The 12,417-nt window shown below is 40.0% G+C and overlaps 1 protein-coding gene across 2 annotated transcripts in view; it reads right to left on the reverse strand.

Moving 5' to 3' along the window:
• Nucleotides 1–3,429, reverse strand: part of dpysl2b (dihydropyrimidinase like 2b) — a 42,297-nt gene extending 38,868 nt beyond the window's left edge. The window contains exons 1-2 of one of the 2 annotated variants that reach the window (XM_041970965.1): nt 3,354–3,429; nt 2,777–3,152 (exon numbers count right to left, since the gene is read on the reverse strand). In XM_041970965.1, the coding sequence (XP_041826899.1) occupies nt 2,777–3,043 (267 nt within the window). In that variant the 5' untranslated portion in view covers nt 3,044–3,152; nt 3,354–3,429. The other variant, XM_041970964.1, reaches the window with a different exon arrangement.
• Between the last annotated feature and the right edge of the window lie 8,988 nt (nt 3,430–12,417).

A 12,417-nucleotide genomic window follows, 5' to 3' on the forward strand; every position in this document is an offset into this window, starting at 1 on the left:
GTCACAGATAAGCATCTTCTTCTGTGTAGAAAAGTGGAATCATCCTTTAACAGCTGGTTAGACTGGGTGTCCCTCTGCTTTCACAGTGTAACCCAGCAGAACTGGACCAGTCGGGCCAAAGCCAGCATACCGCTCACCTAAGCCGGACCAAGCCTGATCAACTTCTGGCCCCCGTTACAGACCCCCAGCAAGGTGAGACTGACAGTAAAATGAGCTCAACATTTAAAAGATGTCTAATTTCATTCATTCTCTCCATCCTCTCTGTCAGAGTCTGTATGGGACGCCTCCCCTGCTTTGGCTCTGGTCAAACAGGTCTCCATGTCCATGGTTGGCAGCAGGAGAGACCACAGCATGTGAGCAGTCAGACGCAGCGGGACGGGAAAGATCACGACATGCTAAGCCTTCACACATGCACTACTCAAGCAGGTCGGGACAACCAGACAGAACATCGGCGGTGAGGTTAACTCTGAACCACCTCTGCATCATGGCTAAGGTGGCCTTAAGGTTCAAAACCAAACAGCCTCTGACAAAAAGCAACAACAAAACAAGATTTTTCAAAGATAAGAAATCAAAAGAAAACATTAGAAAACGTGGCATTCATATGATGGGTTGATGAATCACAGCTGTGCATTTATAAACCTAACCAGGGTGGTTTTTAATCCAACAATAACTATTTTAGACAATTTAAAACTGAAAATTAGAAAAGTGTAGAAATTATTTGGCCACGGTTCTGTCATCCCCTTTTCACAACTGGTACCTACACTGTGAAGATAGTTCACAGTGTAGGTAGGATGTGATACAGATGCAGAATTAGCCGTCTTTAGCTGGTGAATCGCTGAGAAAAGCTGCCAAAGTCCTGTAGTCCCTCCTTAAGATGTGTACATATCAATATGCATTACTAATAATGAATGAAGATGGCACATATCACAAATGAAAAAAGTTTCCATCTAAACAAAGACTTTCAGGGTGAATATGATATGATGGTGCCACCTCACCACCTGCATTTTTACCCGTGGTTTCTGATGTGGAGGATATCTGGTCTGAGTTACAGAACACAGAACAATCAATTTTCACTCATAAATATGTGGTGTGGAACCTGGAGGAGCCAGCATGTAACATGCAGACATATGATTGGCACAGAAGCAATGAGAGCAGCAGGGTCCTCCTTTTTGTCTGCAGGAGGCACCGCCACCCTATAGCACAACAAGGGAGCAAAATCAAGTGTGTTTTTTACTGTTTATTTGGTCATTTGTAAAAAATATTTTACTTTTTTCTTTTTTAACTGCCTTCTCAAATGATAGAGTTGTTTCTCCTTAAGAAACCTATAAAAATACAGTTGTCTGACTGTATGAAAACCTGTTTCCACTGTGGTGATGTGTATAACATCTAAAGTCTAACAGATATGCACTGTTTATTACTGCAGTTGAAAAATATCAGATTGTATTCAAAAGGGTTTTGAAGAAAGTTTTTACCATCAAGTGATGCAATAGGTCTCAGAAAACGACATATCAACTATGATACGGTTGGCATAAAAGGTCTAAAACACTCATAGTATGAATTTTCTGAATTTTGAAGTGACATCACCAATCGTCAGATGTGAGGATCATTCACTGAAGTAAAATAGCCAAGATAGTGAGTGAAAATGCAATTTAAAAAGTATTATTATTTATATATTTATTTTTACCAAAGTTAAGAGTTATGTGGAATTAACCATAAAATTGACTTACACTTAGAACAATGTTCCTGTTTTATATTATTGTTTTAACATTGTGATGGAATCATAAGAAAGGTGTGAAAAATTATGCCTTTGAATGTGAATAAGTGTCATGACATTGTATTTACACATAAGTTTAACATCTTTCCACCACTGTGGTCCTGTCACATTAAATTTCCTAAAACATGGACCTGAGATGTCTTCCTGTCTTTAAACATCCAGTTAAAGTAAATAAATAAATACATAAACCCCTTACATTAATATCATTCATATTAAAGATCCGATCAAATGTACATTACTGTATCAGACAGTGAAGAAGCAACTTCATATGCATGTGGGAGATAAGAGAATAAAGAGTGGATTTTGTGAATGTTGCAGCCGTTCAATATGTAAGATGATGCTGTGGTTCGACACCATCACCCCAAGCTTTTAACAGCATCCTGAGTGCTCAAATATTAAGTAAAGGAAGTACTAACATGTGTTGTTGTTGCCACGGTTGACCACCAAACACTAAATCCTGCAAGTCACACAGGCCAGAGCCAGCTGCCATCTCTGGTGCACCAACTCTACACCTTCAGTTCTGCTGATGAAGAACCTCTAAACAGCAAAAACCCTCAAGGATATGATTCAGCTGTTTTATAAGCATCCCAATCAGATCCATGTTTCTTCATTTAAAGCTAATAAATCATTTATTTCACCTTTCAGTCGACATAAAGGAAACAATAAATCAACTCTAAGCTTTGACTAATAGAGCCACTCCCTCACTGCTCTGCATGCTGGGCCCAGTGTCAACTCTGTAATGCCACAATGCTTTCTGGGAAATGTAGTCTGACTAAGTTGTCTGGATTACCCAGGCTGTGTAAGCTTTAACTAACTCAGCTGGTTGGCTGTAACTGATTCAGTTTTAGATATAAATGCCAAGTGTAAGGAACTGAATGCTGGATAAGATAAGTAATGGTTCATAAGTGGAGTGAAAAACAGAAAAAGACAACAAGAAAAGAGATAAAAGAGAGAGAAATGAGCAGCCGCTCATATATAAAAACAATAATAATAAAAAAATACCCGTTTATCATCCAGGTTCTGGAGAGCTTCTTTCCCCGTACTCTCCCTTATCTCCACCTTCCTCGGCTGGGAGATGTCGGTCTGTCGGTCAATGACTCGCCCGCCGCTCCTTCCTCTGCACGCGGACAGCGCGTCAAAGTCCAGCGTCTTGCTGTCCGCGGACCCTTCCACCGGGCAGAACACGCCACAGAATTTCTGCCTGGACCTGGCGGGGCTGTCAGAGCCCATACCCTGGAAGAAGGCTGGCACTTCCCCGGTGGTTGACATGTCTATGAGATTCCTTCCTTTTTTCTTTCTCTTCTTCTTCTTCTGATTTCAGCTCCTCTCGCCTGGACAGCCACCGCCTTTACCGGGTTTCAAAGCGCAGGTGGTCGCACTGTGACACAATAGAGAAAAAAAAAACAATCAGAACGCCTTATGCGTGAAAACACTCCCACACTGGAGAGAGAAAAGCAACATAGCCCAAACCTACTGATCTTTGGGATCTGATATGAGCGAATCCTATGATTTTGTTGGTTTTCCCACCCTGAGCTATGATCTCCTACAGATAAGCAACAATTTGGATTTGCTTACTCACGTGTCTGAACCAAAAGTCAGTATATGAGGGGAAGACCTGCAGTCTGGCTTTGTAAAAAATGAACGATCCAATAAGCTGTGGGAGGAGGATGTTTCCCAAACGAGGGATTACCTGCCAGATCGCGTCGATGTGTCCTCACTTGTCCAAACTAAAGACTTGTCCTCCTGCCTGTCAATGAAAATGAAAGCTGTGTAATGAAATAGCTCATGTGAAAGTGTGTGAGGCGTCGCGTGAATGCTTCTGTCAGACGTCAGAGGTCAAGAGCTGATCAGGACCATGGAGAGTTCCTCAAAGTCACACCCAGTTCAACAATGAAGGTTCTGTCCCTTCAGCACCACACACACACACACAATCAATTTAAGTGTTTAAACCATGAAAACTGTTACTAATAAATAGTTTTATATGCAGATTCCACTTGGTTTATGACTATTTTGTCAATATTTAGTGATTTACAACTTAGGAAATGGCATTTGAGTTCTATAATAATAGTTAATGAGTCATTTCCTGACATTTGAAATGTTTTTGGACATTTTTTTAATTCATGAAAGATTTAATAAGATACTTTTCTAAATTTAGGAAATATTGAACCTTATTAACCACAGAACTCTTTTCAAAGATCATACCCAAATCAGGTAGCTGTACATTTCTATACACACAAAGGCAATTCAAAATAAATTTGCATGCACAATCAAATCAGTTTATTAGGTACACATGTTCAATTATCAATCAGCAATGTTCAAACAGAATGAGGGAGAAAGGAGAGTTAACATGGCATGGTTGCTGGTCTGAGTATTTCAGAAACTACTAATCTGCTGGGACTTTCACACACAACCATCTCCAGGATTTACAGAGATGGTCTGAAGAAGAGAAAATATCCAGTGAGCAGCAGTTGTATGGACAAAAATGTCTTGTTGATGTTAGAGGTCAGAGGAGAATGAGCAGACTGGTTGGAGATGATAGAAATGCAACAGGAAATCAAATAATAACTGGTTTCAACCAAGTTATGCAGAAGATTCAAAGATTCAAAGATTCAAAGATTCAAAGCATTTATTGTCACATGCACAGTAAGGAAACAGGTTTTCCTGAACAGTGAAATTCTTACTTTGCCGTCCACACTGAATGCCATAAATATTCAAAGTATATAGAAAAGACTAGTTTAAGAAGAGCATGCAAAAGAGTAAACATAAATGTAAACTATAGGTAAAATATAAGTTTAAGTAAAGTAAAGTAATCTATATACATAATGTGCAGTGTGCTACATAAACTGTGCAACATTCAGCATTGAATGATTAATTGTGCAAAAAAGAACTGTCATGAGGTAGACGGTATGATACATGTGCAAATACTGAATAATAATAATAAGGTGCATTGATAATGTAAACAGTCAGTATGTGTAAATGTACAGTCCATTGTTACAGACTCCAGTCTGCTCTTAACTGTTAAGGAGTCTGATGGCTGAGGAAAAGAAAGAGTTTCTGAGTCTGCTAGTCCTGCATTTCATACTCCTGTACCTCCGGCCTGAGGGGAAGAGAGTGAACAGTCCATGTTGAGGGTGGGTGGGGTCTTTGATGATGGAGGCAGCTCTCCTGAGGACTCTGCGCTTGTAGATGCTCTGCAGAGAGGGAAGGGGAGTCCTTGTGATCTTAGATGCAGAATAGCATCTCTGAACACACAACACATCCAACCTTGAAGCAGATGGGCTACAGCAGCAGAAGACCACACCGGGTACTGGTGTCAGCCTGATGCCGTATTGCTCTCTGTTGGAAAACTAACGTCTCGGCCGCCATACAGCACACAGAGGGCAGAGGTATAAACACGGAATCATAAAGGTAAGTTTCTGTCAGGACTGGGTGCAAAACAGCAGCAAGCTGTTTAAGCTGAAGGCAACAGCAGGATGTGAACTGGGAAACAAGGAAAGAGAAGCACCACAAAATTTACAAAGAAAACAGTGATTCCTACATTTAATTCGACTTTACTTCATTGCAGACAGTTTGAAGTCAAGATATTTAGTTTTTAATCTCATAAACACTTTTTTATTTGTTAATACACATCCAGTTTTGCGTTTCATGCAGGCATTGTATGTGTCCTTTTCTTCTTCAGCATGTGTGGAGAATGTGGTTTTGCATTGTCTTTTTGAAAAATAAATGGATGTCCTTGGAAAAGATGTCATCATTACTGTCAAATCTCAGTGAAATTTTCTGCATTAAATGTACAGTGTAGTGTAGAATTACTGATATCTAGTGGTAAAGGTATAAATTACTTCAAATGCCAATCACATTTGTGAATGGATGGTGACCATCAGTGGCCATAATTCTTCCAGACATAAACATGTTTTAATCCGTGAATAAATCCAGTAGCTTCAGGTGCAGCGATGACAGCACTACAGGTAACTACTTCAACATTGTCTTCTTCTATGTGCCTTTTAAGGTGTTACTTATCCCAAATGGTGCTCTAGCTTCTATCAAACAAATCCAGTACTCCAGTTTTAAAGTTTAGAAGGTTCTCACTTCACACAAAGGGTTGTTTGTCCATTCAGAGACACTGTAGTAAAATGAAGACATAAAAATATGGCAGCGGCCATGTAGGAGGACACAGTAGAAATAAATGGCTCAATCTAAGAGAGTAAAACAGTTATTTTCGTAAAGTAATTAGACACTAATAGAAAACTTTTCTGTCATTGACCTTTGATTTTTGTTACATGCTGCACCTTTAATGCTTTGCAAAGAGCACCGATAATGATAAAATGATCTGAAGCAACACTTTGTGACTAGAATAAACATTTCCTCTGTGTGCTGGTCCATCCCAGATGCCTCCTAGCCCAGAGAAGTCAATGCTGCCTCTGGACAATGACACAGGGCTTTGTTTTTCTCCAATTAAAATATAAAATGGGTTTATGAACGTTACTCCATATAGTTATTTTTGAGAACGGTTTCTTCTCAGTGTCCTTTGCCTATGTGTTTATGTCTTTGTGCATTGATGTTTCAGGTACTGGAGATCAAAGGTGTCCAGTTTGCCTGCTAGTCTGAAATTTTTCCATACTGCTTGAATCAGTTGATAATCTTCTGCACTGTAGAGGGAGGAAAATGTGAATCCCTCAGCTCTTTCACCTTCAGAGATTCAGACTTTCGTAGAGACTAATAATTATACCAAATCATTACAATCAGTTGTTTACGTCGCCTACTGGAAATAACAGGTTTGTTTTGTTTTGTTGTTTTAAATTATACTAATGCCAAATGAAAGTTTGAAATGCAAAACTGAACATCTGCACTCACTGGCTACTATATTAGTTACACCTGTTCACCTGCTTGTAACACAAAATGCTAATCAGCCAATCACATGGCAGCAAATCAAAGTATTTAGACAAGTAGACAGGGTGAAGACGAATGGCTGAAGTTTAAACTGAGCATCAGAATGAGGAAGAAAGAGGATTTAAGTGACTGAAGGTGTTGTTGTTGGTGTTCGACTTGCTGGTCTGAGTATTTAAGAAACCACTGATCTGCAGCAACTGCGTGATGCTATCATGTAAATATGAAATGGAAGAATCTCTGAGGAATATTTCCAACACCTTGTTGAGTCATGAGTGAAGCATAACTTCGCATATCATGGTTGATTTTAACTTATATTTTCAGCTGAACCCTGATTCTATCCTGTAAGCATGTTCAAATATCTGCTTCGAGCCAGTGAACACATCATATCATTTTACATATCTAATTTTAGTTACACAACTTAAAATCTCCACCACTGAAAATATTCATTATCTCTCAGTACTCCATTCATCTAACTGCTTCTTCTTTTCCTACCTCGATATCGACCCTTTAAATTCCGCACTGCAAACTTTTGCTTATGCCAGTCTTTTCGACTTTGCACAGTTGACAGTTTTTAGCTTCACACTGTCTCCGCCTACAAGGCTCTACTTCATCTGGCCTGCCCACTGTGCTGTCGTTCAGATGAGTAAATGTTCAGCTCGTTCTGTGTCACACAGAGTAAATGCTGAATGTTCAGACTGACACACTGCCGTATTCATCTGCCTGTTAGTTACGTAAATAAATAAACCATCATTTCCGCTTCATATTTGGTGTCTAATTACTGTATTTAATTGCTTTTGAGTAGAATTATATCAGTATCAACTTGACTTAATATAAACTCACCAGCCACTTTATTAGGTCCACCGTGGTTGTATGTCTCCTTCAGAAAAATCCCCCAGCCTGTTATACGACCAGCCTGAACTGATGACCCAAGGCAGGATGGATTCATGCTTTCATGTTTTGTTTTGTTTTTTCTTCACTAAATTATGAGCCTACCATCTGAATGCGGAGCTGAAATGGAGACCCATCAGACCAGCCAACATTTTTCCATCTTCTATTGTCCAGTTTTGGTGAGTTTCTGTGAATTGTAGACTCAGTCTCTTGTTCTTAGCTGACAGGAGACACCCGGTGTGGTTTTCTACTGCTGTAAGCCATCTGCTTCAAGGTTGGACGTGTTGTGTGTTCAGAGATGCTGTTCTCTTGGTTGGAACCAGTGCTTATTTGACTTCTCCAACCAGTCTGCCCACTCTCCTCTGACTTCTGACATCACGTCAGGGGCGGCAGTGGCTCAGGCGGTAGAGCAGGTCGTCCAATGATCGGAAGGTCGGCGGTTCGATTCCCGCTCCCGCAGTCATCTGTCGTTGTGTCCTTGGGCAAGACACTTAACCCTCCTTGCCTCCAGTGTTGGCATCGCTGGTGTATGAATGTGTGGATGAATGTTCGGTGATGGTCGGAGAGGCCGTAGGCGCAAACTGGCAGCCACGTTTCCGTCAGCTTGCCCCAGGGCAGCTGTGGCTACACACGTAGCTTACCATCACCAGGTATGAGTGAGGAGTGGATGAATAATGGATTCACACAATGTAAAGCGCTTTGGGTGCCTTGAAAAGCGCTATATAAATCTAATCCATTATTATTATTATTATTATTATTATCAACAAAACATTTTGGTCCAGACAACTGCTGCTCATATTTTCTCTTCTTCAGACATTCTCTGTAAACCCTAGAGATGGTTGTGTGTGTGAAAATCACAGTAGACCAGCATTTTCTGAAATTCTCAGACCAACAACCATGCCACATTTAAAGTCACTAAAATCCTCTTTCTTCCTCATTCTGATGCTCAGTTTGAACTTCAGCAAGTCAACTTGACCATGTCTGCTTGAATAAATGCATTGAGTTTCTGCCATGTGATTGGTTAATTAGATATTTGTCTAATCTTCTCCATAACTATACTGCTCGGTCCCTCAGGTCAGTTGATCAGCTGGACAGGGGACAGGGCCTTTTCTATCAGTCGTTCCCTATCAAATTAAGGAACAACCTACCTTTGTCACATTTGTTATATGTTATTCTTTTTAATCATTTCATGTTGTTGTTTGCTTTTATTTTACCTTCCTTCCTTCCTTCCTTCCTTACCTTCCTTAGATGATGATATTTGCGTTAACAAGGAATTAAACAGGTGACCTAATGTAATGACCAGTGAATTTAAATTTCCATGACAACTAGTGATATTCTGCCCACTCAGGCACGACTTCATGAGATTATCATGATGGTAAAAGTTAAATAACATTTACCCACTTTCAGATTAGATTCCCTGATAGGTTTAAAGAATCCGTGCTGCAGGCTGATCATTAACAATGAACCACTCTAACATGTCGTTAATGCCTGACTTGCATTAAAACAGACAAAAGCTTTCCAGCACAAGAGGCCATGGAAAGCATTTCAGCACCATTTAGTCCATGTAGGCCTAGTTTCCATAACAACGTGATGGGATGTGAATGGCTTTGCTGCTACCGTCCCTTCTCCCAGAGAACCATGAGTGTGTGTGTGTGTGTTATCGTGTGGGTGGGTGGTCGACTCTGCAGGAGACAAAACTTGTCAGAGGTGGACTGTGTGAAGTAAAAAATACTGAGGTTGCCTCCACGCCCAAAAGCCCAGACTGTGTCCTGACACTCTGTCCACCACCCCCTTTTGCTGAATTGTTGTCCCACAAAACAAAACAAAGGCTCCGAGCAGAGACGGGAAAGTGTTACATAATTAGGGAGGAAAGTTGGTGGCATGCCAGACAAACAGTTGGAAGAGGCAGAGGGAGTCTGTGTACAGGAAAGGGCACGGCCCTGGCATCCAGAGCAGATGTAGGACAAGCAGCGAGGTCAGCATAATGAAACTGCATGCTCTTATTGGCTGCTCCCAGAAAACGTGGTGCAGCTTCTTATTAGATTGGATTTTCAGTCCTGTTCTGCTCTGTTTACAGTCTGGAGACACAAGCAGAAATCACTGTGCCATGAAGCTACAGAGAAATGCATTAGCATGACTATTTGTGGTTAAGTGACAGCAATGTTTATTTCCTGAGTAAACAGATGGTGTGGTGTCACATGGGGGTGGTGGTGAGGGGCTGAGGTTGAAGTGCCATGTCAGGGCCCGGGGGTGGAGTTGTCTATTGCAGTGGTTCCCAAACTGGGGTCCCTAACCCACTAAGGGGGTCCCCAAAGAGCACAGGAGGTCCGTGAGGTTTGAGGGTACAGAGCTATTGTGATTGTTAAAATTAAGACCATGTCTGCACAGAGACGAGTTTATCTGATGTCTCTGCTTATTTCAGCGTTTCTGGAGCCTGAAAACATGAACTTTTGAAACCAGGTTCCAAAGTTAATAAAAGGTGGATAATTAAACTCTGCTGTCCAACAATATTTTAAAATATATATCTTTAGTCAGAGATGAAAAAGCTACTTAATGGGCCACACCTTGTACATCTAGTCAGTTTTCCTCCATGCACAGAGAGGTCAAGTGAGGTCAGTGACCTGGTGAAGCTGCACCAGAAGGAGTGGTTCACGTTCATTGAAATACCAAAGTGCAGATGATTTGCTCCAATTAAAAAAATAAATAAAAAAGTATGATTATACCTTGATGGTAACCTTAACTTTGGCTTTATTAAAGGACAGGACCCAGCCAGGATGCATCATTGGTGGTGAGAAGCAGCTAATGAAAGCATAAGGCCAAGCAATGTTGGAAAATAGGTTGGGAGACATTGATCTAGTGCACCCTGGAGGGCGTGGACAAGCCGTCAGCCTGCCTCCAACGGCTGAGCCTACTGCTATCATCATCATCATCATTATCATTGTATTATTTTTATCATTAGAAGTAGCAGTACAGTTGTTTTTAAGTATCCTAATAACATTAAAAACATTATCATCTCTGATTATTTTTATTGCAATTATTTCTCCCGTTTTTGTTTTTTTTTTCATCCTGGTGCTTTAATTTAGCCTTTTGTCTTTTTTTGCAAGTTACACTTTGTGTGTGCAAAATTATCTTTTTGCAGTATTTTGAGTTTCTTGTGTTTCGTGACAATTTTGTGTCATCATTTTGTTTAGAGAAAGGTCTTTTGTTCTGTGTAAATTAAAAAATATACATATATATTTTCTGTTCTATTGCAATATTTACTCATATTGTTGAAATATTTGATATTCTTCATGTTTATTTTGGGTTATTTTGTGTTTTCCATGTTTGTAAAGTGTTTAGTTTTTGTTTTGTCATGTATTTAGTCATGTCTAATATTGTATTTTGTACAGAAGGCCACCGTATATCAAGCTTAACTTGTACAACACAGCCTTTCTGCATTATCATGGTTTTTTTTTCATAGCACTGAGTTCTATTGCAACTTCAGTAGAAAGAGTCTTTGTCTTCGACTGAAGGCAGCACCCCCTTTCAGCAAGGAAGTCCTCACAGTTGTTTATTTTACCATTTAAAGAAAACATTAACATCAATGTCTCAGACTTGCATGAAGAAACAACACATAAACAACTAAAAACATAAATAAATTTGATCTCATCTCATTTCAGTCGAATCAGTTCAGACATCAGAGGTACATTTCACCATTTTGTAGGCAGCGTGTTAAAACTTAAAAGGAGGAAAATGTGCAGCCGAGACAAAGAAAATAAAATAAAAGCAAACAAAGTTTAATTCAGTATTTATGACAGAAAACTGCTTCTTCTGTTTTCCTGTCTCTACGTACTGCTGTGTACTCTGATGAAGGCTGAAGTCTCCTCACCGGAGATGGAGATGGAGCTGGCCACCACCCTGTAACCCATGGTAACGCCATCAGCTGCAGTGGGAGGAGCTACAAGTCTCAGCGCCTTCGGATTGGCTGAAACAAGTGTGCTGAGGTTCCATATAGGGAAGATGGAGGAGGAGAGGAAGTGTTGAGGGAGAAGCATTTATATAAGGAGTTACTTTAAAAGATCAGATCTATGGAGCCAGATTAGAAGCTTTGCAGAGTTAAAGATACTTGACTGGGACCCACCTGTTCTGGTTTTTACTCAGGATCATCAGCTTGTAACACATTATTTGTCTTATTTAAGTTGGATTAAAAAGGATTTTGAAGGTGATAACAGTGAAGAAAGAAGTGCAGTACTTCTCCACTCAACGGCTGCTGTACTCGGACAGAATTAAATGCCTTTCAAAACCATGTGGGGGTCCTCATTCAGGCTCCACATGGACAAATCTTTACATGCTGGGGATGTGTCCAAGGATTAAATATGTACTTCTCCAGGAAATGTTAACAATTTCTGCTAAATACTCTTCATAAAACACAGTATTAGTCCCTGAACCTTTTCTTCTCTCAGCTTATCTGAACATCTTCATACGGACAGGCAGAGCTTAAAGGAATTTCTAGCCAGATTTTCCTAAAAAGCTGGAGTTATGTGCAATTATTCACCAGAAATTCACAAAGCCTTGAACTGCAGCCAAAAATAATGGAAAAAGACTGAAAAAGCTTCTGAAAGTGGGGGAAAAAAACTGTAGTAAGCTTACAGTTTGGTCACATTTTTGGCTTTAATTTCTGTTAATGTCAGTATTATATGTTATTGTTCATTTTAGGTTGTATTGACCTCATTTTCAGATCAGATCATCTTTCTTCTCATCTTGTTTCATCAGCTTTGCAAAACTATTTAATTTACAACTACATATAATATTGCGGACAAGGCAATGAACATGTAAGACAAACTGATAAGCTTATGATGAGCTGTTGTAAGATGATGAAGATAAAACCA

The sequence above is a fragment of the Melanotaenia boesemani genome, chromosome 19 (assembly GCF_017639745.1).
Source record: "Melanotaenia boesemani isolate fMelBoe1 chromosome 19, fMelBoe1.pri, whole genome shotgun sequence".
Classification (NCBI taxonomy): Eukaryota; Metazoa; Chordata; class Actinopteri; order Atheriniformes; family Melanotaeniidae; genus Melanotaenia; species Melanotaenia boesemani.